General features: G+C 38.2%; 1 protein-coding gene across 1 annotated transcript in view; it reads right to left on the bottom strand.

Moving 5' to 3' along the window:
- fbxw4 (F-box and WD repeat domain containing 4) overlaps window positions 1-24,110 on the bottom strand; it is a 51,247-nt gene that overhangs the window by 21,449 nt on the left and 5,688 nt on the right. The window contains exons 2-5 of the mRNA XM_052090307.1: window positions 22,704-22,799; window positions 22,076-22,261; window positions 19,313-19,445; window positions 18,489-18,583 (exon numbers count right to left, since the gene is read on the bottom strand). Coding sequence (XP_051946267.1) covers window positions 18,489-18,583; window positions 19,313-19,445; window positions 22,076-22,261; window positions 22,704-22,799 — 510 coding nt within the window. The remainder of the gene's footprint in view (window positions 1-18,488; window positions 18,584-19,312; window positions 19,446-22,075; window positions 22,262-22,703; window positions 22,800-24,110) is intronic.

Raw genomic sequence — 24,110 nt, forward strand, 5'->3', positions numbered from 1 at the left:
AACCCCACAGTAACAACATTGTTAGGGCCAAACCAACACAAGCAACCACATGTATTTGGTCATGTATTTGGACCACCGCAAATGCTTTTTGAATCAACTGCACAAACTACAAATGTGCTGTTCAAACCAGAGTGTTTCATACATTTAAAATCACTCATATATTATTGTATATACATATTAAATAATATAAGATAATTTAAAGATAAAATTCTTTACTGCTATATATTTTTGACTTTGTATTATGCATACAACTTCACATCCGATTGAGGTAACTGAGTTAACCCTGCTGGAAATACCAGGTCATAGCATCTTAAAACGGTAGCTGGATTTGTGGCTGGTCAAAGGTGATTTACCAAATCTAACCCACTAGAATAAGATGGTCCCTTCTAGGTAGGGCGAGTCAATCACCTAAACAAGCTTGGACCAGCTACCATGTATAGGTTCTTCAAGCAGGGGAATCAAATATCCTGGGACGATCACCTAGTTTCAAAAGTGTAGCTTCCCCAACACTACTGGCAATAGAATATGAATATATTGTATTATAAAGCTGTTCCCCTATAATTGCTCCAACAACAAGAGAGAACCAATGTGAATGCATCGGGAAAAAGTAAACACAGCACAAGACAAATACACTGATATTTTTATGTGCACAACAAATTAAATTAAAAAGTTAACTAGGAGAGGGCAGTCAGTTAATCTTGAATCAAATATTTCTATCGGTCAAAAGAATAAATAATACTAAATTAAAATTACAATTTAAGTAGGGTCAAGAATGAATAAGACAATTCTGAATATTATTCACTGGGAAAATATTTTACATACAGTCAAATACATCTATTATATCCAAATGCATCACAGTCTCTCCTAAAGGCCCATGGGTAAAGACAGGGTTCAAAGGGAGTTTAACCACCCGTGCATCAGCCTTGCAGTAGATGTTGTTCATTTGTTATAGCTAACCCCTGGCTTTGTTCAAAGGGATGTTAAAGTTCTTTCATCTTAGTCTCTAAATATGTTTGAATTGAAAAGGGTTATGATGTATTTATATTGACTGGAGGAGGACAATAGGTAGGGTTTTTCTCTTTCCCTCTCTGTGTCGACCCTTCTGCCCCATCCTCTAGCCCAGCTCCCCCTGGCCCCCCCCCTGTTCAGCTCACACCCGAGTTCACAGACCTTTTGGCTTTCTGTTCATGTCCCCTGCATCTGAGGTCAAAGGAACATTCCACACACACCACCTTTTGCTTAGAGGAGTGGAACAGCCCCATGTCAATTTAGACAAAAAAATGTAATGAGAAAGTCAGCAACCAATTATGCAGACATGGACCTGTGTGTGACGCCTTATAAACGGTCACCTGTCTCTTATAACATGACAAGATATATCACAAAGTTATGATGCCCAGATCATTTCTGGGCAACTTGCGCCAGCACCGTTATTTCCATGTTTAAAAAAAAATCTAATTTTTTAAACATGTCTTCCCATTTGGAACAGCAAAGTTTTGCAATGTTTTACCTCACAATGATTTATTGTATATTGATTAACATACTGATAAGTCCATGCTCCAAGTTACTTCTATGGCTCTACGATGAAGTAAAGTGGGGATTTCTGCACGTGTTACTACCCAAAACACCATAGTTCAATTACAATATTATAGTATTGTAACACAGTTAAAGGATGGGCAAGGAGGAGGCGAGAACCGGCTTGTCCACATAAATTATATTTTAATGAGAAACTCAAAAACACATAAACAAACACACATGACGGACATGTCCGTAATTCTCTCTCTCGAACCATCGTCACCGCCGCCTTTATCCCTCGGCGCCTCATCAGGCTGATTGGGGACGGGCGCGATATTCCGACCGGCCCGCCCCCTCCGCTCCACACTCCTCCCGGCGTTATCTCAGGCGAGGTGCCACCGGCATGACGTACACCCCTATCCCTGGGGCGGGGTGTATCTTAGCGTCCAGCGTGGTCATCCCGCCTTCCTGCGCCCTGGGAGGAGACAGGAGGGAAGACAACAACAAAAAAAAAAAATAGGTGCGGGGAAAAGGCCAACACGGTGCGACAGGGAGAGAGAGAGGAGAGAAGAAAAAGCTCACTCACCGGTTCTCTGATGTACCGTCGCGTGGTCCTCGAACACTCCTGCACACTCAGGCGGGACGACAGCCGCTCCAACACCGGGCGAACCGAGTGAAACCGCCGACCCCAGCGGGCAGAGCAGCGCCTCCGCTTTTCTGGCGGCAAATGGGGACACTCCTCCGCCCCTGGCAGCGGCTCTACCGCTCGGGCGGTCGGAGGGTTTCTTCCCTCCTCCCCTCGCGGACGGCGGTCTTCCTCGACCCCTCCGCGTCTCTGGGGACGGCAGGGCACTCCTCCGCCTCGGCAGCGGCTCCCTCGCTCCAGGCGGTCGGGTATCCAGTCCCCACTTGCCCCGCGGACGATGGCCGTACCCGCGATCCGGGCGGTCGGGCTACTCCGTCACCCGGCAGATGGCAGCGGCGCTCCCCTGGGTGGACGGCAGTGTCGAAGACTCTGCGACGGGCATCCCTCCTCCTTCCCGGGTTTCGGCACCAATGTAACACAATTAAAGGATGGGCAAGGAGGAGGCGAGAACCGGCTTGTCCACATAAATTATATTTTAACGAGAAACTCAAAAACACATAAACAAACACACATGACGGACATGTCCGTAATTCTCTCTCTCTCGAACCATCGTCACCGGCCGCCTTTATCCCTCGCGCGCCTCATCAGGCTGATTGGGGACCGGGCGCGCGATATTCCGACCGGCCCCGCCCCCCTCCGCTCCACAAGTATCTTCCGATTTCTCTCCATAAGACACACCTATAATATTTGTGTAAAATGGAGGGAAAAAAATTCCATTGTTATCCTCTATACTTTTTAAGTCATCTTAAGTGTATTTTCAAAGAGTCTATCTTTAAAGTATTTCAAATCAAAATGAAACTCAGATATGGTCTCTACTAATACGAATGGCATTTTTAATTTATTGGAATACATTTTAACCAAGTTGTTCAAATCCTTTTATGTGAATATTCCAATTCCTTATGGTTAGAAAGAACACAGCCAGTTGAGCATTACACCAAAGAAGAGTTAAACTCCCCAACTAACTTTTGAGAAAAAAAGCTTTTTAGGGAATAACAAAAGTTTCCATCTCGAATGCGCCTGGGGAACACCTGTATGTGGCATGTGTGTAATGATCTGCTTGTGCAAAGCCTGCATAGAAGAGGCATATTGACTGCAATTATTCAGGCCACCACCTGCAGTCAGAGGCTATAGCTCCCATGCTGTGCTTTCAGTAGTAAGCACCCTGTATTTAACGTGTGGGAATGCACATTCTGTCCGTTATCGCTTTATTGTTGCAGACTCTTTCTTTTCTTGCTTTCTTTCTGGGTTTTTAACTAATTGAATTCTTGACTCCTAAGACACGGCTCGCCCTCCAAGCCATGAGAGAGGGAGAGATGAGAAGCAAAATGAATGATGTGAATTTCACTCTCTCTTACTTTTCTCTCTCTCTCTCTCTCTCTTTTTGCTTGAATGAGGTGGAGCAAAGGGGGTGAAATTGGGGCGGGGTGAGCTTAGGTTGGTATAGAGGGGTACGTCTCGCTGTACTTTCATACAGGGGGTCATAGGTCACGCTCCCTCCGTTTGACAGAGAGTGGCATTTTGGGGGCGGTTTATCCAACAATCATTTTCTTTGGAAAATTTCAAAGGCAGTACCCCTGCAACATCTTTGTAGTTGTGCTTCACCAACTCTAAACAAAACAGGCCTTCTCAAAAAGGAGCCTTTCTCACTTCTCCTTGGGGTTGCTTCACTTTTTGACGCTTGCGCCCTGTGCCTTTCATCCCCCCTGCCTGGTCGCTCTGGGCTCATTGTAGCTACAGAGGCAGTGTGTACTGTTCTCTTTGAGGAAGATGGATAGACGGAGAGCTTCTGTCCTGTGGCAGGACCTTTCCCATTACAAACGGGAAACAACATTTTAAAAGTATAGTTTAAAATGCATGGGGAAAGCTCTTAGAAATGTAATCTTTGTATTTGTGTTGGTTTCATACATTTTTGGAAAACGTTAATACTATTTGACCAATAAAATTAATAAAAATTAAAATAAACCATTGAATGACTCACTAGTGGCACAAATTACACATGAGTAACTGAATTATTATTTACAAAAATAATTTTTCAAATACATGTCTTAATGATACCATGACGTTTTTGGGGGTTAATTAATTTGACCTGAACAAACAAATAAATAAGTGATGCTTCACAGCATATGCCAAACTATTCAAAAGGTAAACTAACTATAGCAAAGCATACTTTTCCCAAATTTTCAGCCTGTTAATGAAACTTTTATTTTTACAATCTCCGGATAGACACAAACATGATCTAAAATGATCAAAACTGTATTTAATTCTGAAATTGCATTAATATCAAGTGGATTTAAATAATTCGTATTTTACTTAAATTTTTAACGCATTTAATTTAAATCTGGATATAAATGAACGTCACGTCATTCACTCTAAACACATTTTATTCTCTGGTTAGGACGTTGATCAGTCATGTTTAGAAATTCTCTGGGTGATTAACAAACCAGAATTTCTGAAATGGCCAATGCAGACAAGCACATTTGATCAATCTAGTGAGGCCTCTTTGTCTAAACTGTAATTAAACAAAGTCTGAAAAACTAAACAGACGTAATTCTCTTAAGAACAGAAATGTGCAGCTGGTATTAACCTCAGATCAAATCACACAATTCAAGCTAACATCTGTGCATCTTTGCTACTTTCTTTGTAAGTGAAGTGATCCTATAATTGACCCTAAACTAAAAACAAGCAAATAAACTTGCACAAACTCCGCTTTTATATCAAACACTTATTGAACCAACTCAACACAACTTTATTTAAAAATCACTTTCAAAACCACAAGAGTAAACCAAAGTGCTGTGCAGAGATATACAGCACTTTGGCAACTGACAGGCTTTGTTGTGTAGAAGTAGCCAACACACTCTTCATTTGGCATGGTAAGTACACACACTGGTAGAGTTACCTTGTCCTGGATGGATTCTTCCAGACATAACAAGTCCCATCTTGTCGGTAAGAATCTGTCATGTCTGACACTACAGGAAACTATTTATCACAAGAAGTGCTTCCTACTAATTATACATCTACTGTACTGGTAAAAGGAAAGGATAAAGACTTTTAAATGGGATGGGTCAGACAGAAACATTAAGGCAGTAAAGAACGGTATCTGTGAGGAATAGCGGGAGACAGACATTTGTGTGCCAGTGCCCTGCATGACGGAAGTGAGAAGTTTTTTCAATTTTTGTTAAAGTAATATTCCAGGTTCAATCAAAATTAAGCTTAATCAATAGCGTTTGTGGCATAATGATTACCACAAAAAATATTTGACTTGTCCCTTCTTTTCTTTAAAAAAAATCTGGTCAATCTACATTGAATGGATGTGAACGGGGGCCAATCCGTAAACATTCAAATATTTACAAGGCGTAAACAATATACGTGTTAGCATAATTTTATCGTAATAAAATCGCTTGCTTAACTTTTTTTTTAAAAAGTTATATCCAATTTCATAACTTTGTTGCCGTAATGATGTAATGCCGTACACCCTGTTATCCCAGTAAATGACGATTTACACAACTCTATAGCTCAAACAATAAATGAGGTTGACATGAAGAATTTATGTATGTGATTTTGTAAAATTATAAGCTTCACCTTTCTGTCCCTTAAACCTCCAAAGACTGGCCCATTCACTTAAATTGTAAGTGCTTCACTGTAACCTTGATTCTTGCTTCTTTTTTATTAAAAAGGAGGGACACATCAAAATAATGTTTTTGTGGTAATCAGAATTATACCTCAAATGCTGTCAATTCAGCTTAACTTGTATTGAATCCAAAGCATTCCTTTAAATGACCATTCCTGAAAGGTGAAGAGTAAAAAATGTTTGGGATGTTTTCTCCTATCACAGCATAATATTCAGTGACAACAATATATTAGTAAGCCATTTGTACTGTGAGCCACTACAGCTCTGTGGCACTATCAAAACATTGCTTTGTTTGTTTTGGGCTGCCTGTCCAGCCTGACACAGCAACACTGGTTCAACCAATACCTTTATTTTTTATTATTATATTTTTTATCAGCCAATACCGTTATTTTCCCATTTGGGCTACCTAGAGCCACAGAAATGACAATGTTTACCTTTAAAAACAATTAGTTAAATAAACAGTCACTTAAATTTAAAAAGTTCAGAAGAATGGGAAAATAGAAGATAATTTGACATTCAGGTCATGGCTTTTGTCTTGCCCTCCATTAATTTCCCTCACATTTCATCTGTAAATATAAATGAGCATAAACTATGGGATCATCTCTTGTGGAATATGACATTAAGAATTCTAATGCTCATTTTAAACATGTATTTTTAATGATTCCTTACACAGATCTTTGGTAGCACTTGACTATGCTTTTACCTCAGTAGGTAAACTTCCTAGCAAACCATGTTATTATGGAAGAGAGTATGCTGGTTAATTGCTATGTAAACCTTCAACCAATTCTACCTCCAATTAGGCCAACTGAAAGACTTGAAAGAGTTGCTTTCTCCTCTGAGGCACATTACCAACTGAACGAGTCATTCCAGGTTCTAAAACGGTGTCTTCAAGATAAAATGTATGCTAATCAGAGGCCATTAGTAGCAATCAGAGCCTTTCCTTGGACAGGAACAGATGAATCAACATTTGGGAGAGTCTGAAGTCTGACATGGCAGACAAAGGCTAGACTGAGATGGGGGGTGGGTGGGAGAACCAGTCAAGCTCACGGGTTACAGATCAAGAATCAGGAATCATTTGGGTCGCTTTGAATTATGTTTTTTCTCCAACATGGGCGCTGTCTCTTTGATATGAGGTTGTAAATGGAATTCAGAACAGAAGAGCAACCCACTGAAGTGAAATGAGAACAATGCAGGGAGCCAGAGTGCCCATTACCTTCGCAATGGGAGAGGGGCCTTTTTTTCGGATTGGTCTCACAGCTAGGCTGGGACCGTTAGCCATATGACACCATTTAGGGAATTTCAGAACTAGCGTTTACGTTGCAACATCACCTGTGAAAGACATGTAGTCACCATAGAGTCAGTCACTGCTCGCACATATTACGCTCTGACATAACTTCTGAAACACCAGAGACAGCTCTGAGAAGATGGTCCAATATAAAACGAATAAAACAGTGTGAAGTACCTAGGCTCCCAAATTCAACAATAAAAAGCAATCTCAGAAAAGGACAAGGGCCACTAGACACACGGTTAGGATCAGTGATGTTGTCCACAAAAAGGTGCAAGACGGACAAAAGTCAACCTTGGCATTTCGCTCCAGCCAGGAATACCCCACTAACAGACCTTGAGATAATATTTACTGGAAAAACTGACCGCAAAGAGAGAGGGAGGTTTAGAAACAGTTGAGGAGGGAAGTTAAAGGCATAGTTCACCCCCAAAACATTCTGTCATCATTTGCTCACCCTAACATTGTTCCAAACCTGCATTTCTTCTGTAGAACACAAAAAAGTGAATGTTTGAAGAATATCCCTGTCACTTATTCAATATGATAGAAGTAAATGAGTACTGGGGATTTCAAGCTCCAAAATGACAAAAAAGCACAGTAAAATTATAATAAAAGTGGCAATTTGTGCAGTATATACCATGTCTTCTGAAGCCAAACAATAGCATTGTGTGACAAACAGACCAAAATTTAAGCCATTATTCACTGATAGGGTACAATGGGTCTAAAGGCTCCACAGGGTAAAAGGATCCATTGATTTTATTTCTCCAAAACACTAAATAAAAACAAAAACTACCACAGTACTTTCCTAAACACCCGTCATTATACACTGGAAAATTTTCCCGTTCCATGAGCTCATTGCGTGTGGTGTCTAAAGGTTGATTTTGAGACAATTCTAATATATTTTTTTTATATATATATATATTTATGTAGCTAATGAAAATACCTGAAATTAAAAAAAATATCAATAACTGTCCAATAAGTGAAAGATAGTATTTGGGGTAAAAAGTCCCCCTGTTGCAGCGGCTAAAGACCCCTATTAAACACATTTAATTTTTTTTATTAGAGATAATAGATTTGTTATGAAAAATTTTCAAAGTGTTTATTTTGAGTAAGCATTATCTTAATTTGTTACTTAAAAAATAATCTTGCTGTCTCATAATTATTTGCATTATTTGACAAATGTTGCCCTATAACTATTGCCCCGGTATCTACACAATATCACTACAAACCCCATAGGGTTTTTTTTTTTTTTAAACCAAATTTTAATTGAAACTACCTTCAGTTGTTATTTACTTTCACACAAATGATGTTGCTCCATCAATACCTTGACACATTTTGTGACTAGAAAAAGCAACATTTCCCTAAGGGGTGTTTCCTAATCTACTCTAGTGGGTTGTTAACCATTGTGACTAGATAATTGGAGTGAGTGAGTTAAGCTTAAGAACAGAATCAGTCAGATTTGTGAATGAATCATTCAGAAAAGTTTTGTAAACTGGATCAACCGATTGATTGACGAGATCTGACTCAAAAGAACAATTCGGTCGCAAACTAGACATCAGGAGAGCCAGGGCTCATTTCAGGATTTTCAGTGAATAACGACTTAAATTTTGTCCTGTTCCTCACTCAGAGTTAACACATATCTTCAGTAGAATTGGAGTATAACACAGTCGTATGGACCGCTTTTATGATGTTTATTTTATTATTATTTTTTATCTTGACACCCCCAGTTCTTTTTTACTTCAATTACATGACCAAAAAGTGGTAACGATATTCTTCAAACATTCATCTTTTGTGTTCCACAGAAGAAAGTTATGTGGGTTTGGAACATCAGGATGACAGAAAATTTCATTTTTGGGGGAACAATTTCTTTAAAAAGTGACAAATAGAGTCATTTTGAGAATGAAATAAAAAATGTAACCATGAGCAAATGGTAAGATTTTTTTTTTTTACACAGTTCTTTTGTTTTATACACAAGTGTGATTCCGCATTGGGTTGAAACTATACAGCCCCTAACACCTGAGTGTCAGAGGCGACCATATGCAAAGTCTCTCGACATCTCTCTCTCTGTTCTTTCTTTCTTCTTTGTCCCTCACCCCTTCTCTCAGACCCGTTGCTCACTGCAGCGTCTCCTCTCTTGCTCCTTGCCCTTTAGATACATCAAGCGTGAAGCTGGAACAATTACATTTGCAACACAAGGGGTTTCCATCTCTTCCTTCAGGTTTCCAAATTAAAACACACTGAGCAATCACTATTTTGAAACCCTCCCTTTTAGAAACTCTCAGTCTATGGTTTCATCTCCTAAAGAGATTACACTGACTGTTGTATGAGTGAAAGCAAAACATGCTTACTCTCAATTAGAGGACATCTGTTGCTCTTTCTAATTGTTGGACAGTCAGGAGCTCAATTCTAATAAACAGCTGTAATTTGGAGAGGACACTTTTCAACAAATGAAAACTGCAAATGAATCACAGGTTTGATGAGCATGACATGGCCGAGATTAATTGCAAAAATGCATATTTTCAAAATCGACTGATATTGGCAGAACAAAGAAAGCACTGTATAATTTGGCTGGATGTGTTGAACTGACCCAGATCGGATATGTTTCTTCACTGTAAAAATCTACTTAAATTAAGGCAACCAGCTTCAGTTCACTACACGACTTTCAAAGATGTCGGATCATGGTACCGTTAATATTACACAACTGTCTGTCTTGTCATGGAAGTCGTAGCGTTTTCAAATTACACGACGAATTGGCGACAGGGGTGAACACATTACAAGACATTTCACTATTGACGAATCCCTGACGTCTCTGCCTGGACTCCAAATTACGTTTCACAACAGATTACATGTGAGAACTGATACGATATACAAAAACAAATGCATGATCATATGTTATGCATTTCAGAATATGATGTGTATGTTTTTAATTGCCTAAAGGCATCATATATTTTATTGGTTACAACATGAAAAAGTACCTCCTACTGAAAAATCTACCCATTTGCTTACCTGACTGTCCAAGAGAATTAACAATTTCTCTCCAACTCTTCTCTTTCTCCACTGGTTGTGGTACAGTTCAGATGAAACATCAAATAGGCACTGGAGCTCATGCCAATGTTCCACAAATTTTTCCTTCATTTGTTCGGTCAAATGAGACTTTCTTGATACCGCAGCCATGCTAGTTGATGTTCTATTGCAGGTACATCAGGACTCCTCTCCCACTGAATCTTCCCGTGCCCTGTTTCTTGCTCTCTCATTGGCTGTAGGTCAACGCTGCAGTTGTATTCAGTCAAAACATATTTCACATTGTGCGATTTGGAATCGCAGACAAGTCCAGATATTTAACATCCGAGATATCTCGCTGACATTGGCGACATGTGTCGGCACTTCTCTCAAATTGCATTTTTGATCATTCGTACATTGCGATCGTTGCCCATGGGAGCGAGCTCCGATTTCCCTTCTATTTCAGGCTTTTTTCTGTGATCTCCACAAAACTTTCGGTGAGCGAAAATCAGGCTTAAAATCCTGTAGTGTAAACTCGGCGTTACATTTTTTCAAATTCATTTACATTTGTCTGTGCTTTCAGTCAAATAACAAAACACTCAAAATGTACAAGTTCATATGTTAAGTTGCATTTGTTAAGATATTCTTTGTTAAACAGATTTTTATTTTTCACTTTTAGTTTGGCTGGCTTAAATAGCAGGGTAGGTGATCACCACAAAACAACGATAAATCAACTTGAAAACTGAAAAACTTCACCAAAGAGAATGCTCATTGCCCTGATGGTGTATAAAGCACAGCTTTTTACAGCAAAACATCACTAAAACACTAAAATAAAGAAGATGAAAAAAGCATCTACAATTTTTGTCCTCATACGTCACCATGCTTTGACCACACACACAAATAAATCAAAGTGCAAGGGATTATGGGTATTCCCTCCACACAAATTGCTTCTCCAATTAGCATGCTCAGTGGCAGATGCAACAATACGCATATTGTGACCAATGCATTTTCAGGACATTTCCATGACAACTGGACAATAATCAAAACACAAGTTTTAAGTTGCCTGATATTTCCTGGTTGTCCTTGCCAGTGGGAGCCTTGGCCTTAATAGACTTACAACAGTAAACATGAAGTTTCCACTTCACTGAAGTTTACAAAGTTTCCACAGAAAATCCACTAAATAGACAATCCTATGCAGTTAATGTGCATTATTTTGTTAATTAGTAAGGCCATTACAGCAAGCAACATTTTGATGAACATATTACTTATTAACATTTACATTACATAAATACATTACATTAAATAAGTAAATATTCCTGTAATATAAAGCCAAATTACAGTGATCGAATACTTATGACAATGATAAGCAGGGGGAATTATTCAAACAGAGCATGCTCAAAAGCCTGTATGTTCTACCTTCAAGACCAAACTTTACAATGTATGTTCTTGCTGTTTAAAATGTTGATCACACTGAATGGAATAGATTACTGATTTTTTCAAGAAATCTTAACTTTTTCTACAATTGATAGTTTAATCAACTATTCAATTTGAGTTTGTTTGACAAAATGCAAGTTGGATTTTTTTAAAGTAGGGGTGTTTACATAAAACGTGTTCATACGTTCAAAAACAGCTAGATGGAGCGCAATGGAATGGAACAGAATGCAGGGGTCTTTAAAGTTGAACTAGACATCTTAAAAACACAATGTTCATGACCAGAGGCGAGATATGACACAATGGTCAATGACGTCTATCAGAATGTGCATCTGTAGTGGTGGTAATTTAAAAGGGATGACTTTTATGGCTTTTCAAGGAGGGCTTTACTGTGTAAACAACTAATGCACAGAAAGCTGTCAGCATACCATTTAAGTACCACTTTAAAATACCAATATTTACAGTTCAAAGTACAATATGCAGTATAATATGCAGTATACTAAATTTAAATATTAGGGCTGTCGATTAATGCATCAATACATTAATTCAGCGCAATTAATTACATAAAAACATGATGTGTTAAAAACGTAATGTAATTGATAATGTCCACGGACTGTAATAAGGAATATTCCAACCAACAAAGCAATTTAAGCTTGTTTTCAGCAGGGGGCAGCAAGCGAAACTCCAGCTGTTTATGTGCAGCTGTACAGACAACAAACCACACTCAGGCTTGCTTGACACTAGCAACAGCACAAGATGAGCGCAACTCTGAATGCAGGAGTCATGAGACATGTTTGTATAAGTTTCAAACTACGTTTAACATTTAACTACATTTACAAGGGTTCAAGCAGCTCAACTGCAAGAGCATGGCACTAGCAATGCCAAGATCATGGGCTAAATTCCCAGATAACACACAAACTGACAAAACTGACAAAATGTAAACCTTAAATGCACTTTAGTCACTTTGGATAAAAGCGTCTGATAAATGCATAGTTTTTACTTTAATGCATTTATCAGACACTTTTATCCAAAGCGACTAAAGTGCATTCAAGGTTTACATTTTGACTGTTTATAATGCAAGTGAGATTGCAACAAAGGCGTCCGTCTGACATATGTGCACATTGCTGCATCCTTAGAAAGCCCTTATAATAAATATATTATAGACCATTGATAGGCTTATGTTTAATAATATGGTAATAAACAATAAATTGCCTTCTAAAGTAACTTTTGGTCTTATCAATGCTATACGCCACAATAATTTCATCCATTTTAATTATCTGAATTAATCATATTTATAATACATATTATAATTATTTAAAATAACTATTTATAATTATTTAATCATCATATATTGAATTAGCGTTATTATATATTGAATTCATTGTGATTAGATTAATTAATGTGCATATCATGTAATTAATTCATTTAAAAAATGTAATTGACTGACAGCCCTACAAAATAGAAGAAAAATCGAAATAAACTAGTCAACCTTAAAAATCAACTAGTTAGCTGTTGAACGGCCATCGTGACACAACACTAGATTAAATGTAGTACACAGACCGTCTGTCTTACTCAACTCAAAGGTTACTTAAATTCCCACAGTGGCTGATGAAGTGAAAATTCTCTCTTTCAAAGGGATTTCTGTGTTTAAATTTACTTCCATTTACTTGCGATTTCATTAACTTCTCCCACCCTCAATAAATGTAAAGAAGTGCGGTCCATTATCTGGATGCAGTAGTCTGTTTCGGAGGCCTGCTATTTCAGCCATCAAATTGGAGAATTAATGACGTGGATAATCGTCTCTTATTTTGAAATCTAAAATCTTGGCTGAGGAGACAGGGCAGTGGGGATTAATAACTCGGCTGAGTGACTAAAACTGCGTTGAACCATTGCATCTGCACAAGTAGCAGTCTTTGCTTCTGCTACACGCAAGCTTTGTCTTGACAAAAGATGAGATGCCGATGAGAACGAGGCCAGGCCAGTCCTTTAGTGTCTCCCGGCACACAGTATTTCCATTTGTTCAGCTGAGCTGGGAAGGTGCGTTTGACAGATCAGGGCCAGGTGGAGGCTCTGTGCTAGTGTTACAGCTTCATGTGCCTGTGAGTCATTAAGTGTGTGGGAGTATACATGGCCGAGCAATCAAAGGCAGCAGCAGCAGTAGCAAAGGCAACCCCGCTTCGCTATAATATCCTGCAGTTTTTCCTCTCTCTCTCTCTATCTCTCTCTGCCTGTCTCACTCCATCCCACACTTGTTTAAACAGCTCATCACATTGGGAAATTTCCCAGTATTCACAATTGGTCACTCAATTAATTTTTACTGATCGGATAGCTATCTGACAAAAGGCTAAGTTCAGAATAGCATACTACCATAAATACTATTTATCTATATACTGCAGAAAAAGTAAGAGTAATATAGCAGTATGCCATTCCCAACATAGCATAAGTGCAAATGCATAAGCCTCCTGCTGTTTTTAGTTTTTATGAGCAATATCGTGTGCTACAAAATTTCACTGCCCAGCATTAGCATTATCACACAAGTGCATTTAGTGCAAGAATGTGCTTGCCCACTCAGACAGTAATCCGATCGGTCAAGATGCATGCCATGTGTATTTCCACATATTCAATTTGTGCGTTTATACTGATCAGATTGCAATCCGATTAAATAATCACATTCCATTTACACTTGGCCACATCAATGTGCCTCTGCCAAACTAATATAACTCCGATCTTTAATTCCTGTGCTACAAATATTTTGGTTAATTTGTGATTATGCTAATGCCAGGCTGCGAAATTAAAAGATGTTATTTATTATTTGATTCCAAGTAACTGCCTCGCATGCAGGTATCTGCGTGTGCACACTGTGTATTTATCCCTCTGGGCGTCTCGTAGTTAAGATATGTCCAATCAGTTGCTTGGCGATGTAATTAAGGCCTTTCCTACCGGAAAGATTTCCTACAGGGCCAGATGGCTTTGCCGCTGATTTTTTTTTATAGATCTTTTGCTACAGAACTGGCTCCACTTTTGTTAGAAGTTTATACGGAATTATTAAAGAATGGAAAGGTTCCGCCAACCATGGCGCAAGCCCGGATCAGTCTGATTCTTAAAAAGGACAAAGATCCCAGCGAGTGTAAGAGTTACCATCCAATTTCCTTGATCCAGCTAGATGTAAAAATAGTCAAAAATTCTGGCTAACCGATTAAGTTATGACACCTCATATACATATAAATCAGGTGGTGTCTATTCGGGGCGGCAGCTCTTCTGATATCATCATCTGGTCAGTGGTGAATGATCATACTCCGGTTGCTGCCATCTCACTTGACGCCGAAAAGGCGTTTGATATGGTAGAATGGGATTATCTTTGGGAAGATTTTGGAAATATGCGGGTTCGGGCAAACTTTTATTGGATGGATTAAGTTACTTTATAGACACCCGGTAGCAACGTTACAAACAAATGTATTAACTTCAGATTATGTTACTCTGGATAGGGGCACCCGGCAAGGTTGCCTTCTTTCCCCCTTATTGTGCTGTCTGGCCCTGGAACCATTAGCAGCCTTGATAAGAAAGGAGGATGATTTTCCAGGGGTGGTGGAGGGAGGTATGGCACATAGGTTTTGCTTTACACAGATTATATGTTATTATTTGTCTCTGACCATACATACATCTATGCCTTTCCACCACAGAATTATTAATTCCTTTTCTAAATTCTCAGGATACAAGGAGCCAATTGGTCTAAACCCAAAGCTTTGGCTCTGACAGCGTACTGCCCAGTAATGGCTTTCCAGCTGGGTGCCTTCCAGTGGCCCAAACAGGGGCGAGTGGGCAGGTGGGCTTCATTACATTTATCTATGATTGGGAAGGTTAATGTTATTAAAATGAATTGTATTCCAAAATGTAACTACCTGCTGCAGTCTCTCTCTGTAGATGTCCCCCTCTCTTATTTCAAGCAATTTGATAGCATAACAAAGTCCTTCATTTGGAATGGTAAAGGTCCTAGATTACATTTTATTAAGTTACATAGGCTGATTGACAAAGGTGGGCTAGGCCTTCCCAAGATTGTTTTATTATTATGCATTCGGTCGCAGGCATTTGGCTCATTGGTCGCTTCCACCTAAAAGCCCCTTCCTGGTTTTATATTGAACAGGAAGTTCTTACCCCTATTTCGCCATTGCAAAGACTTTCTATAAAACCAACCAGAGAGGTTAAGTTACACCCCATTATCTCGCATTTGCACTCGGTATGGACAAGTGTCCAGTGTGTTTAATTTGAATATTTATTTAAATGTTGTCTCAAATATATAGCTGAACCCTAGATTAAGTATTAATAAATCCCCTTTCTGCTGGTCAGACTGGATTGCGAGAGGAGTTACTACACTCCGTGGCCTGAGAGATTTGAGAACTTGAATGTTGAAATTTGGTTCAACATTTTGGGATTCCCATATCTCAACTCTATAGGTATTTACAGCTGCGCCACCTGCTCTGTATTGTTTTTGCGAGTAGAATGCACCCCTCTATACTCTGGGAGAGGTGATTATTGCTTTTGGAAAAGGTCATGAGGCATCAGTGTATTACTCCCTGCTAATTTAGAGTCAGGGGGATGGAACTTTAATTACTCTTAAGAGATTATGGGAGAAATATTTAAACTTGGTATTGGAGGGTGTGTGGGCTAGGATTCTAAAAAACGTGAAGTCTGCATCTTGAGATGCAAGGGTTCGCCTTAGGCAATTCAAGATTTTACATAGATTCTATTGGACCCCCTCTAGATTGTATAGGCTTGGTCTTAAAGACACACCTGATTGGTATCGCCTGCAGGGGGAAAATGGAGACACAACCCAAGTTTTTTTGGGGATGTGTTAAGAGTTTTGGTTGAGTTTGTTTTTTGTGTGTGTATTCTATTTGGGACCACAGGGATGTTCGTTGGGGGTTAGGATGGGGTTGGTCATTGGGGAGGGGGAGGTGTAATAGTGGGGGTTAAATGTTGACTCAATGTATATTTGTTGTGTTGTTTCTTTGCTTTATGCTTGAGTCTACAAAATATATATATGTATGACCAATCATGCATGTCAGCTGCACTTATTGTCAGTGTTTTGTTTCAATTTCTTCAGCAATCTGCTTCAAATAAATGAAGAAAAAAGTTCTGTATCTCCTACGGCATGCATTCATTTCTTACTTTGTTATGATTTACTGCACGACACCAGCCCTTAGCAAATAGTTGGTAACAGCTGTTATGTTCCACATTTTCCCTATATGCTGACGTAGTACAGTTTGCGTGGATTTAAGTTTACACATGTGGCTTAAACAGCAAGATGCATTTACACATGACTGAGTTTTGTCTGGAATTAGTCTTAAACCACACCTGGAGGCGATCGGATTTATATCTGTCTTGAATTCATCTTGAGGGCATTTACACTTAGTATTTTCATGATGGGATAGCAATTAGTTCAAGAAAAGCACATGAGGTGACCAAATGTGAATACCCCTAAGAGTAAATAGGACAGAAAATATGCACCGAATTATTAATAGAATGATTTATTAAGTTTCATATACAATTCTATGTTAAAAGTGATAAAGTGTTAGTACAATTCAGCAAAAAAGGGTCTTGTTCCACACCATGAGGGGGCACAGTTCTGCTTTCTAAACCTTTAGGGTCCGGAATCACATTATTCTCCATCTGCATTTCAGAGGTGTGAACTAATTGACTTCAAAGCAATGGCATGGCAATAAACTGAAGTGTATGTATTAAAAAAGGTTCTGGCCACCTGCTTTGGGTTGCCCTGTCTATGACCACTTCACCTCACAAACCGTCATGATGCCACCACCCCCACTCCTTGCTTTTAAACCCACTGATACGTTCATTATTTCAAAGATCTCAAATTCTCCTTGATGAAAGCAAAGGTTGATGTTCAGGTCTACTGGTGATTCATGTAGTCAGAAGAATTGAGAAAGCGAGTATGAAGTTTGCAACGGAATCAAACACTTAATGTGTAAAGAGTGAGACGGACTGCAACAAGAGCATCGTGGAAATAGTAAAGTGGTAAATTTATTAGCCGACAGCCATATAGTAATAGAATATTAAATACAGGATGTGCACTCTTAGTTACGGTGGAGAAATTTGACATGATCAGATGCTTTTAAAGTAACTGCATGCAGTAACATGTACACATTTTTGCAGTAATTTACAAGAGACAGTTCTGGTTCTCTGGTCCAGAGTGTTTTCAAGAGTGCCGATATATAGTGTAACACCACCTGGGATGCTTTACTGTATGAATCTGTTCATGATATTCCAGTCAGTAATGAGTTGCCCAAAAACGTACAATGATTGATGCTGCTGTGGTTTCTTTTGGAACTATTTTCATTAGCAGAGTAACAATAGACAAAACAACTGGCCATATTGTGTCTAAAATGAATTGAATTGAACTTCATAATAGAAATGTTGTATAAATGCAATAGTTTTGTTTAAGTGACAATCAAGGATGTGCAACATCAAATCCATTCAATATTGGAAGTAAGGTCTTTGGTAGATTATGACTCCATTTCAATCTAGTATTAAGATGTGTATTTGGTCATCGGATCACATGTGGTCAGCACTAAAACAGGTCTAAAATGTTTTTAAAAAAGCATATACGAATGTGCTCAGAAACACATGTAACTGCCTCACATTTGGTGTGTAAACACTAATCCATCCTATCTGCATCCCGGCAGCAGCAAAGCACCACATCTCACCTGTCAATCAACCGCTGCACTAAAACAAGAGTTTAAACTTTGCCGGTTACGAAACAAAACAAAAAAAGGTGATATATACACAAATGTAACAAATTCAAAGATCTTCTTCTGTGTGTCTGATATCAACATGCAAGGACACCCGAGACACATCTTAATACCAGGTGCAAACAGGATGTTTATTGCAGGCATTACTAAGATTCTTAACCACAGAAACCAGACAAGTACTGTTGATTAAAAGTAATGTTACTAATAAGAGTACTACTGACTTACCATAGAGACGGACTGATGGCCACTGACCGCACTCTGTCAAACATGGGAATTGTATATAAGAACTGTACGAGTCGATCTGGAGTCAGAGTCCAAATCTACAATAAAATAAAACTATTTAAGTTATTTTGACATGAACCTACATTATACAACAATATCAGTACTGAAACCCAAATGTTTAGAGTCAACCAGAACTTTGCTTTTACTGGACATATGAATTCCTGATGTCTTTCCAAGGCTTTTCACAAATTAAAGTGCACATCATTGCACGCTACAGCCCTGTGCAAAAGGATGACATCATACTAAATAGAACTGCCAAGTAGTAGCATGGGGTCATCCTACATAGCAGATTTCATTGATGGCCATATAAAGGCCTCCTTGAATATAAATGTAATTTACATTGAGTTATTGTGATTGAATTGGACAGGTTCCAAATTAAGAGGTGATAACTTAAGGAGAGGGGTGTGATCACTCAGATTTATCTCCCTTTATTGAATAATAACTGTCCACTGTTCCTAAATGTTTCTCTATAAAGTGACCTTCAAAATCAACTGAATACCTCACAGTGGAGAGAGGCCAATGAAACATAGCAATGGATAAAGGCAACTTAGTCAAGGCTACCATAAATACTTAAAGGAATAGTTCACCCAAAATGAAAAGTCTGTCAAAATTAGCTCACCCTCATGTTGCTCCAAACCCATATGACTTTCTTTATTCCACAGGGGAGAGAACGCTATACGAGTTTGGAACAACACGTAAATGATGAGAGAATAAATTTTTTGGGGTGAACTGACCCAACAGATAAACAATGCCTGAACAGCTCTCACCTTTGCCGTTTTGTCTCTGGAACCACTGACAATCACACCTCCTTTAGAGTCAATGCAGTTCACCTCCTGATTGTGACCGTAGTACTCAACAGAGTAATCACTTCCTCTGTCATGAACAATTATTTTACCATCACTAAAAAAAGGAGAAGAAAAAAAAGAAATATAGTGATTATTGGTAGGAATACAGAATGTTGAAATAACATTACGCTTTTATTAGAGATGTCCCACTCGATCGGCCGCTGCTCAAAATCAGCCGATATTAATCTTAAATCCGTGATCGGCAATCGGCCAATCGTGCCTAGATTTAGGGCCGATCTTTTTTGCAGCATGCAGGCAATCACACATACACTGTTCCTCTAATGAATGAGTGCTTTCTCAGCCCTTGAAGCATGACAGAATGGCCTATGGAGTTGTTGGCAATTCTTAGCATTCACGAATTTAAACTTTCAGACATGATGTAATTGAGATGAATATACCGGTTTGTTTTTAAAAATGTGTAAGAATTACATGTGTATGAAAATTTATTTGCCCATTTTCTAGAGTCGTTACGGTAGTTATTCAGACTCATTGCACAGTGAACAGCAAGAGGATATAGAGGCTGCTAACAGGTTTAAAAACAAATTAAACAACAAATATGTAAATACATGATTCGAGTTGTGACAATCAGACGTTGTGTTGAGTGACAGAGACTGTTTGAGCAATCATGAGCGCTTTTAGCTTTACTCTCTTTAACATGAGCGCTCTCTGTGTCAATCAAAGACGTGCACACTTCAGGTGCTCTCAATATCTCGTCATCAGTCACTCATCCCAATTGAAATCACATTAATGTTGGTCACAATACCACTAATAATAAATATAACTCTTTAACCTTCAATAACGACACAGCGTCTTCATGCATTTGCTTAATAATAAGTGATTTCTGTTACAGCAAATACTCAAAGACAGTAAACATACAATAGATATTAATGATTTCTCACTGGAGCAGTTTTAGAGCTCTTATTTTTGAATGTATCTCTGCGGTGTGTGATGCTTTCGTGGTTTTTAGTGGTTGTCATTATGTCACAATGGCATTTTGATATTGACAACAGAACTATTAATAATGGTTTCATTATTGTTGTACTTGGGCCTGTTCAATTGTAACTGTTTACTCCACTTTTAAGTGGAATTGCTAAAATTTGAATGAGTTTTATAGAATAAATTTTTTGTTGTGACTATTCAAGTCAAGCTGTTTACACCATGTGTAAGTGTATGTAAAACATATATTCATATATAATGAACTCAGTGGATTTGTGATTTATTTTTGTACCAGAATATTAAAATAAGCTTTTACACCATTCTAAGTAGAAGTTTATTTTATATGTGAGTTTTATTAAAATGCTAGCTGCACCAGGTTAAATACATTAAGCTGAAGACATCTTTTAGTTACTTTGTTTACGTTGTTATTTTTGTAAACAAACAAAAAACGCTGATTGGGACATCCCTAGTTTTTATAATAAATATATATGAGAGAGAGAGAGAGAGAGAGAGAGAGAGAGGCATTACAGGAAATGAGCATTAAAGGGATAGTTCACCCAAAAATGAAATTTATCTCATAATTTACTCGCACTCATGCCATCCCAGATGTGAATGACTTTCTTCTTCTGCAGTACACAAATTGAGATTTTTAGAAGAATATCTCAGCTCTGAAGGTCCATACAATGCTAGTGAATGGTCAGATGACCAAAACTTTGAAGTTACAAAAAGCACATGTTGCATAAAATTAATCCATAAGACTCCAGTGGTTTAATGTGTCTTCTGAAGTGATACAATCTATTTTGGTGAAAACAGACCAAACTTTTCACTGAGCATTTAGCCATTGCAGTCTTTATGCACGATCATGATTTCAAGCTTGATTACACTTCCTAGTGCTTGATGCATGTGCAGAGCTAGATGCCATAAGAAAGTGTACTAGACCTTGAAATCGGGATCGCCAAGGAGACTGCTGATGTCAAGACTTATAGTGAAAAGGAGCTTCATTTTGGTTGGTTTCACCCAAAACCGATTGGATCAATTATTTAGACATGGATTTAACTACTGAAATTGTATAGATTACTTTTATGCTGCCTTTATGTGCCTTTTTTTTTTAAGCTTCAAAGTTTTGGTCACCATTCACTTGCACTACAGAGTTGAGATATATTTCTAAAAATCTTTGTTAGTGTTCTACAGAAAACAGAGAGTCATAAACATCTGGGATGGCCTGAGGGTGAGTAAATGAGATAATTTTCGGGATTAACTATTCCTTTAATTAAATATAATAAAGCTCCTCATTTGTTCAGAATGATGTGTTTTTCCATTGCATACTGTCCCAATCAAACCACAAAATGTTGGCTGAATCGCTGAACTACTGTAGTTAATGAATAACGATGTTTAAATTTAGGAAATAATAGTGGCACAATAATGAGGAAGAAATAGCACATTCCTGTTTTGCTTATCAACAAAAAAATACTGTCTGCTGCTAGACTCTAAAAGAAACGTATTCATGAATCTGGACACCAAATTAAACCTTCATTGCATGTCTACCTATGTTGCCATTAATTTTAGGTTTAGAAACCTCTGTAATGGAGTTGAAATGTACACTCCATTTCAATGGAAATTACATCAGTTTCTTGTTAAAAGATTCCTTGCCTTATCATTACATCAAATTAGATGATCGCGGACATGATTATAAGGGTGTAAAACCAAATATGATGCATGAAGAACTGTAAACAGAGAACATGGATTTACCCTCCTGCACTGATAAGGTGTGTGTCTGTCAGGGTGAATCTGCACACATCTTCTTGGTGTCCTGTGAACAGGGCCACGCAATTGTTCTGCAACTTTCCCCCCTCAGCTCTCAGATGGTATGCACTGATGTTTGCTGCCTGAGAGATATACAGCACATCACAGTCCAGCTGTATCCATGGCAACAAGCTGTGGGTGAACAATCAAGAAATGGAATTACTTCTACACATTTATTTTCTGTACTTCAATCTGTATCTTGGGGCTTAAGGTGACAAGGGGGCTAATAAAACACACATAATAATGTCTTGTCCATATTGGCAAGGTCAACAACACTCCTTAAGCCAGAGGTTAAATTTCTGAAAAAGATGTATTTTGGGGTTGGACAATGAATAGTATGACATCAACTTACTTTTAAATTATTCTTTCCTTTCTTCCTTTCTAAGGACAGGGGTGGGTCACATTTCCACTAATTTTATTCCACTTGCTTGAACAAGAGCATTTCTGTATCTGTATATGGCTAGTTCTCTTTTGTATGACTGTTTTTGCATTCAAGTTTGAAGCAGCTTAAATGAAATAAGTGCACTTCTTATTTAAAAAAAGTTCAAATAATATTAAATAATATTTCACTCACTTAATCTTCCATTTTAAAAGGACTTCTTTGCGACAGACTCCATGGATCCAGTTGTGGGATACCCTCACTCTGTCCTTAAGAGGAATAGAGGGACACCTGAAACAGTTGGTGATAAATGATCACGGGTTAATGGTTTTACAATAATATTATTACAATACAACATTATTGTGGTGTACATTTTGGGTTCATTTGAAATAATTGGCAAAACTAAGTTCACCCTTAGAAACAGCCTGACAGGACGTTAAAGTGACAGGCTTCTTGTTTTTATGCTTTCCTTACAGCAGATAGTAAAGACTGTTAAGCGAACACACGAACACAAAGTGTATAAATTGTTACATTTGAAATACATACGATAGTTTGTGTGACTAAAAGACGAGGTAACTTAATGGAATCTTTTTTGCTGTTTTAAATCAGCTAAAAAAATCAAAGATTTCAGCACATAATCAGCACTGACCAGCATAAACCAGCCTAAACCATCAATAGAATAGCATGCTGTTTAACTGGTCTATTCAGCAGGGTTATTCTGAATGAGATCAAATAAAACCAACATACATACATACATACATACAGTGTGTATATATATATATATATATATATATATATATATATATATATATATATATACACACACACACACACACACACACACACACACACACACACACACACACACACACACACACTGTATGTATGTGGCCACGTGTTTGGAATAATGTACAGATTTTGCTATTATGGAAAGAAATTGGTACTTAAGTGGCATTCAACTGATCAAAATGTATAGTCAGGACATTAATAACGTGAAAAAATTACTATTACAATTTGAAAAAAAAAATTCAGAACTACTTAAACTACTTCAAGGATTTTTCGTAACAAAATCCTCCATGTGCAGCAATGGCAGCTTTGCAGATTCTTGACATTCTCGCTGTCAGTTTGTCCAGATACTCATTTCACTCCATGCTTCCTGTACCACTTGCCATAGATGTGGCTGTCTTGTCGGGCACTTCTCACACACACCTTACAATCTAGCTGATCCCACAAAAGCTCAATGGGTTAGAGATCCATAACACTCTTTTCCAATTATCAATTTTCCAATATCTGTTTCTTTGCCCACTCAAACCTTTTATTTTTTTTTCTGTTTCAAAAGTGGCTTTTTCTTTGCAATTCTTCCCATAAGTTCCGTACTTCTGAGTCTTCTCTTTACTGTTGTACATGAAAACAATTTCCCTCTGAAATAGAAAAATGTGTTCATTATTCCAAACTCCCACTGACATATGTATTCAGACCCTTTGCAATGACATTTGGAATTTAGTTCAGGTGCATCCCATTTCCCTGGATTATCTTTGAGATGTTTCTACACTTTGAGTGAAGTCCACCTGTGGCAAATTCAATTGATTGGACATGATTTGG

Source organism: Xyrauchen texanus, chromosome 24, assembly GCF_025860055.1.
Source record: "Xyrauchen texanus isolate HMW12.3.18 chromosome 24, RBS_HiC_50CHRs, whole genome shotgun sequence".
Classification (NCBI taxonomy): domain Eukaryota; kingdom Metazoa; phylum Chordata; class Actinopteri; order Cypriniformes; family Catostomidae; genus Xyrauchen; species Xyrauchen texanus.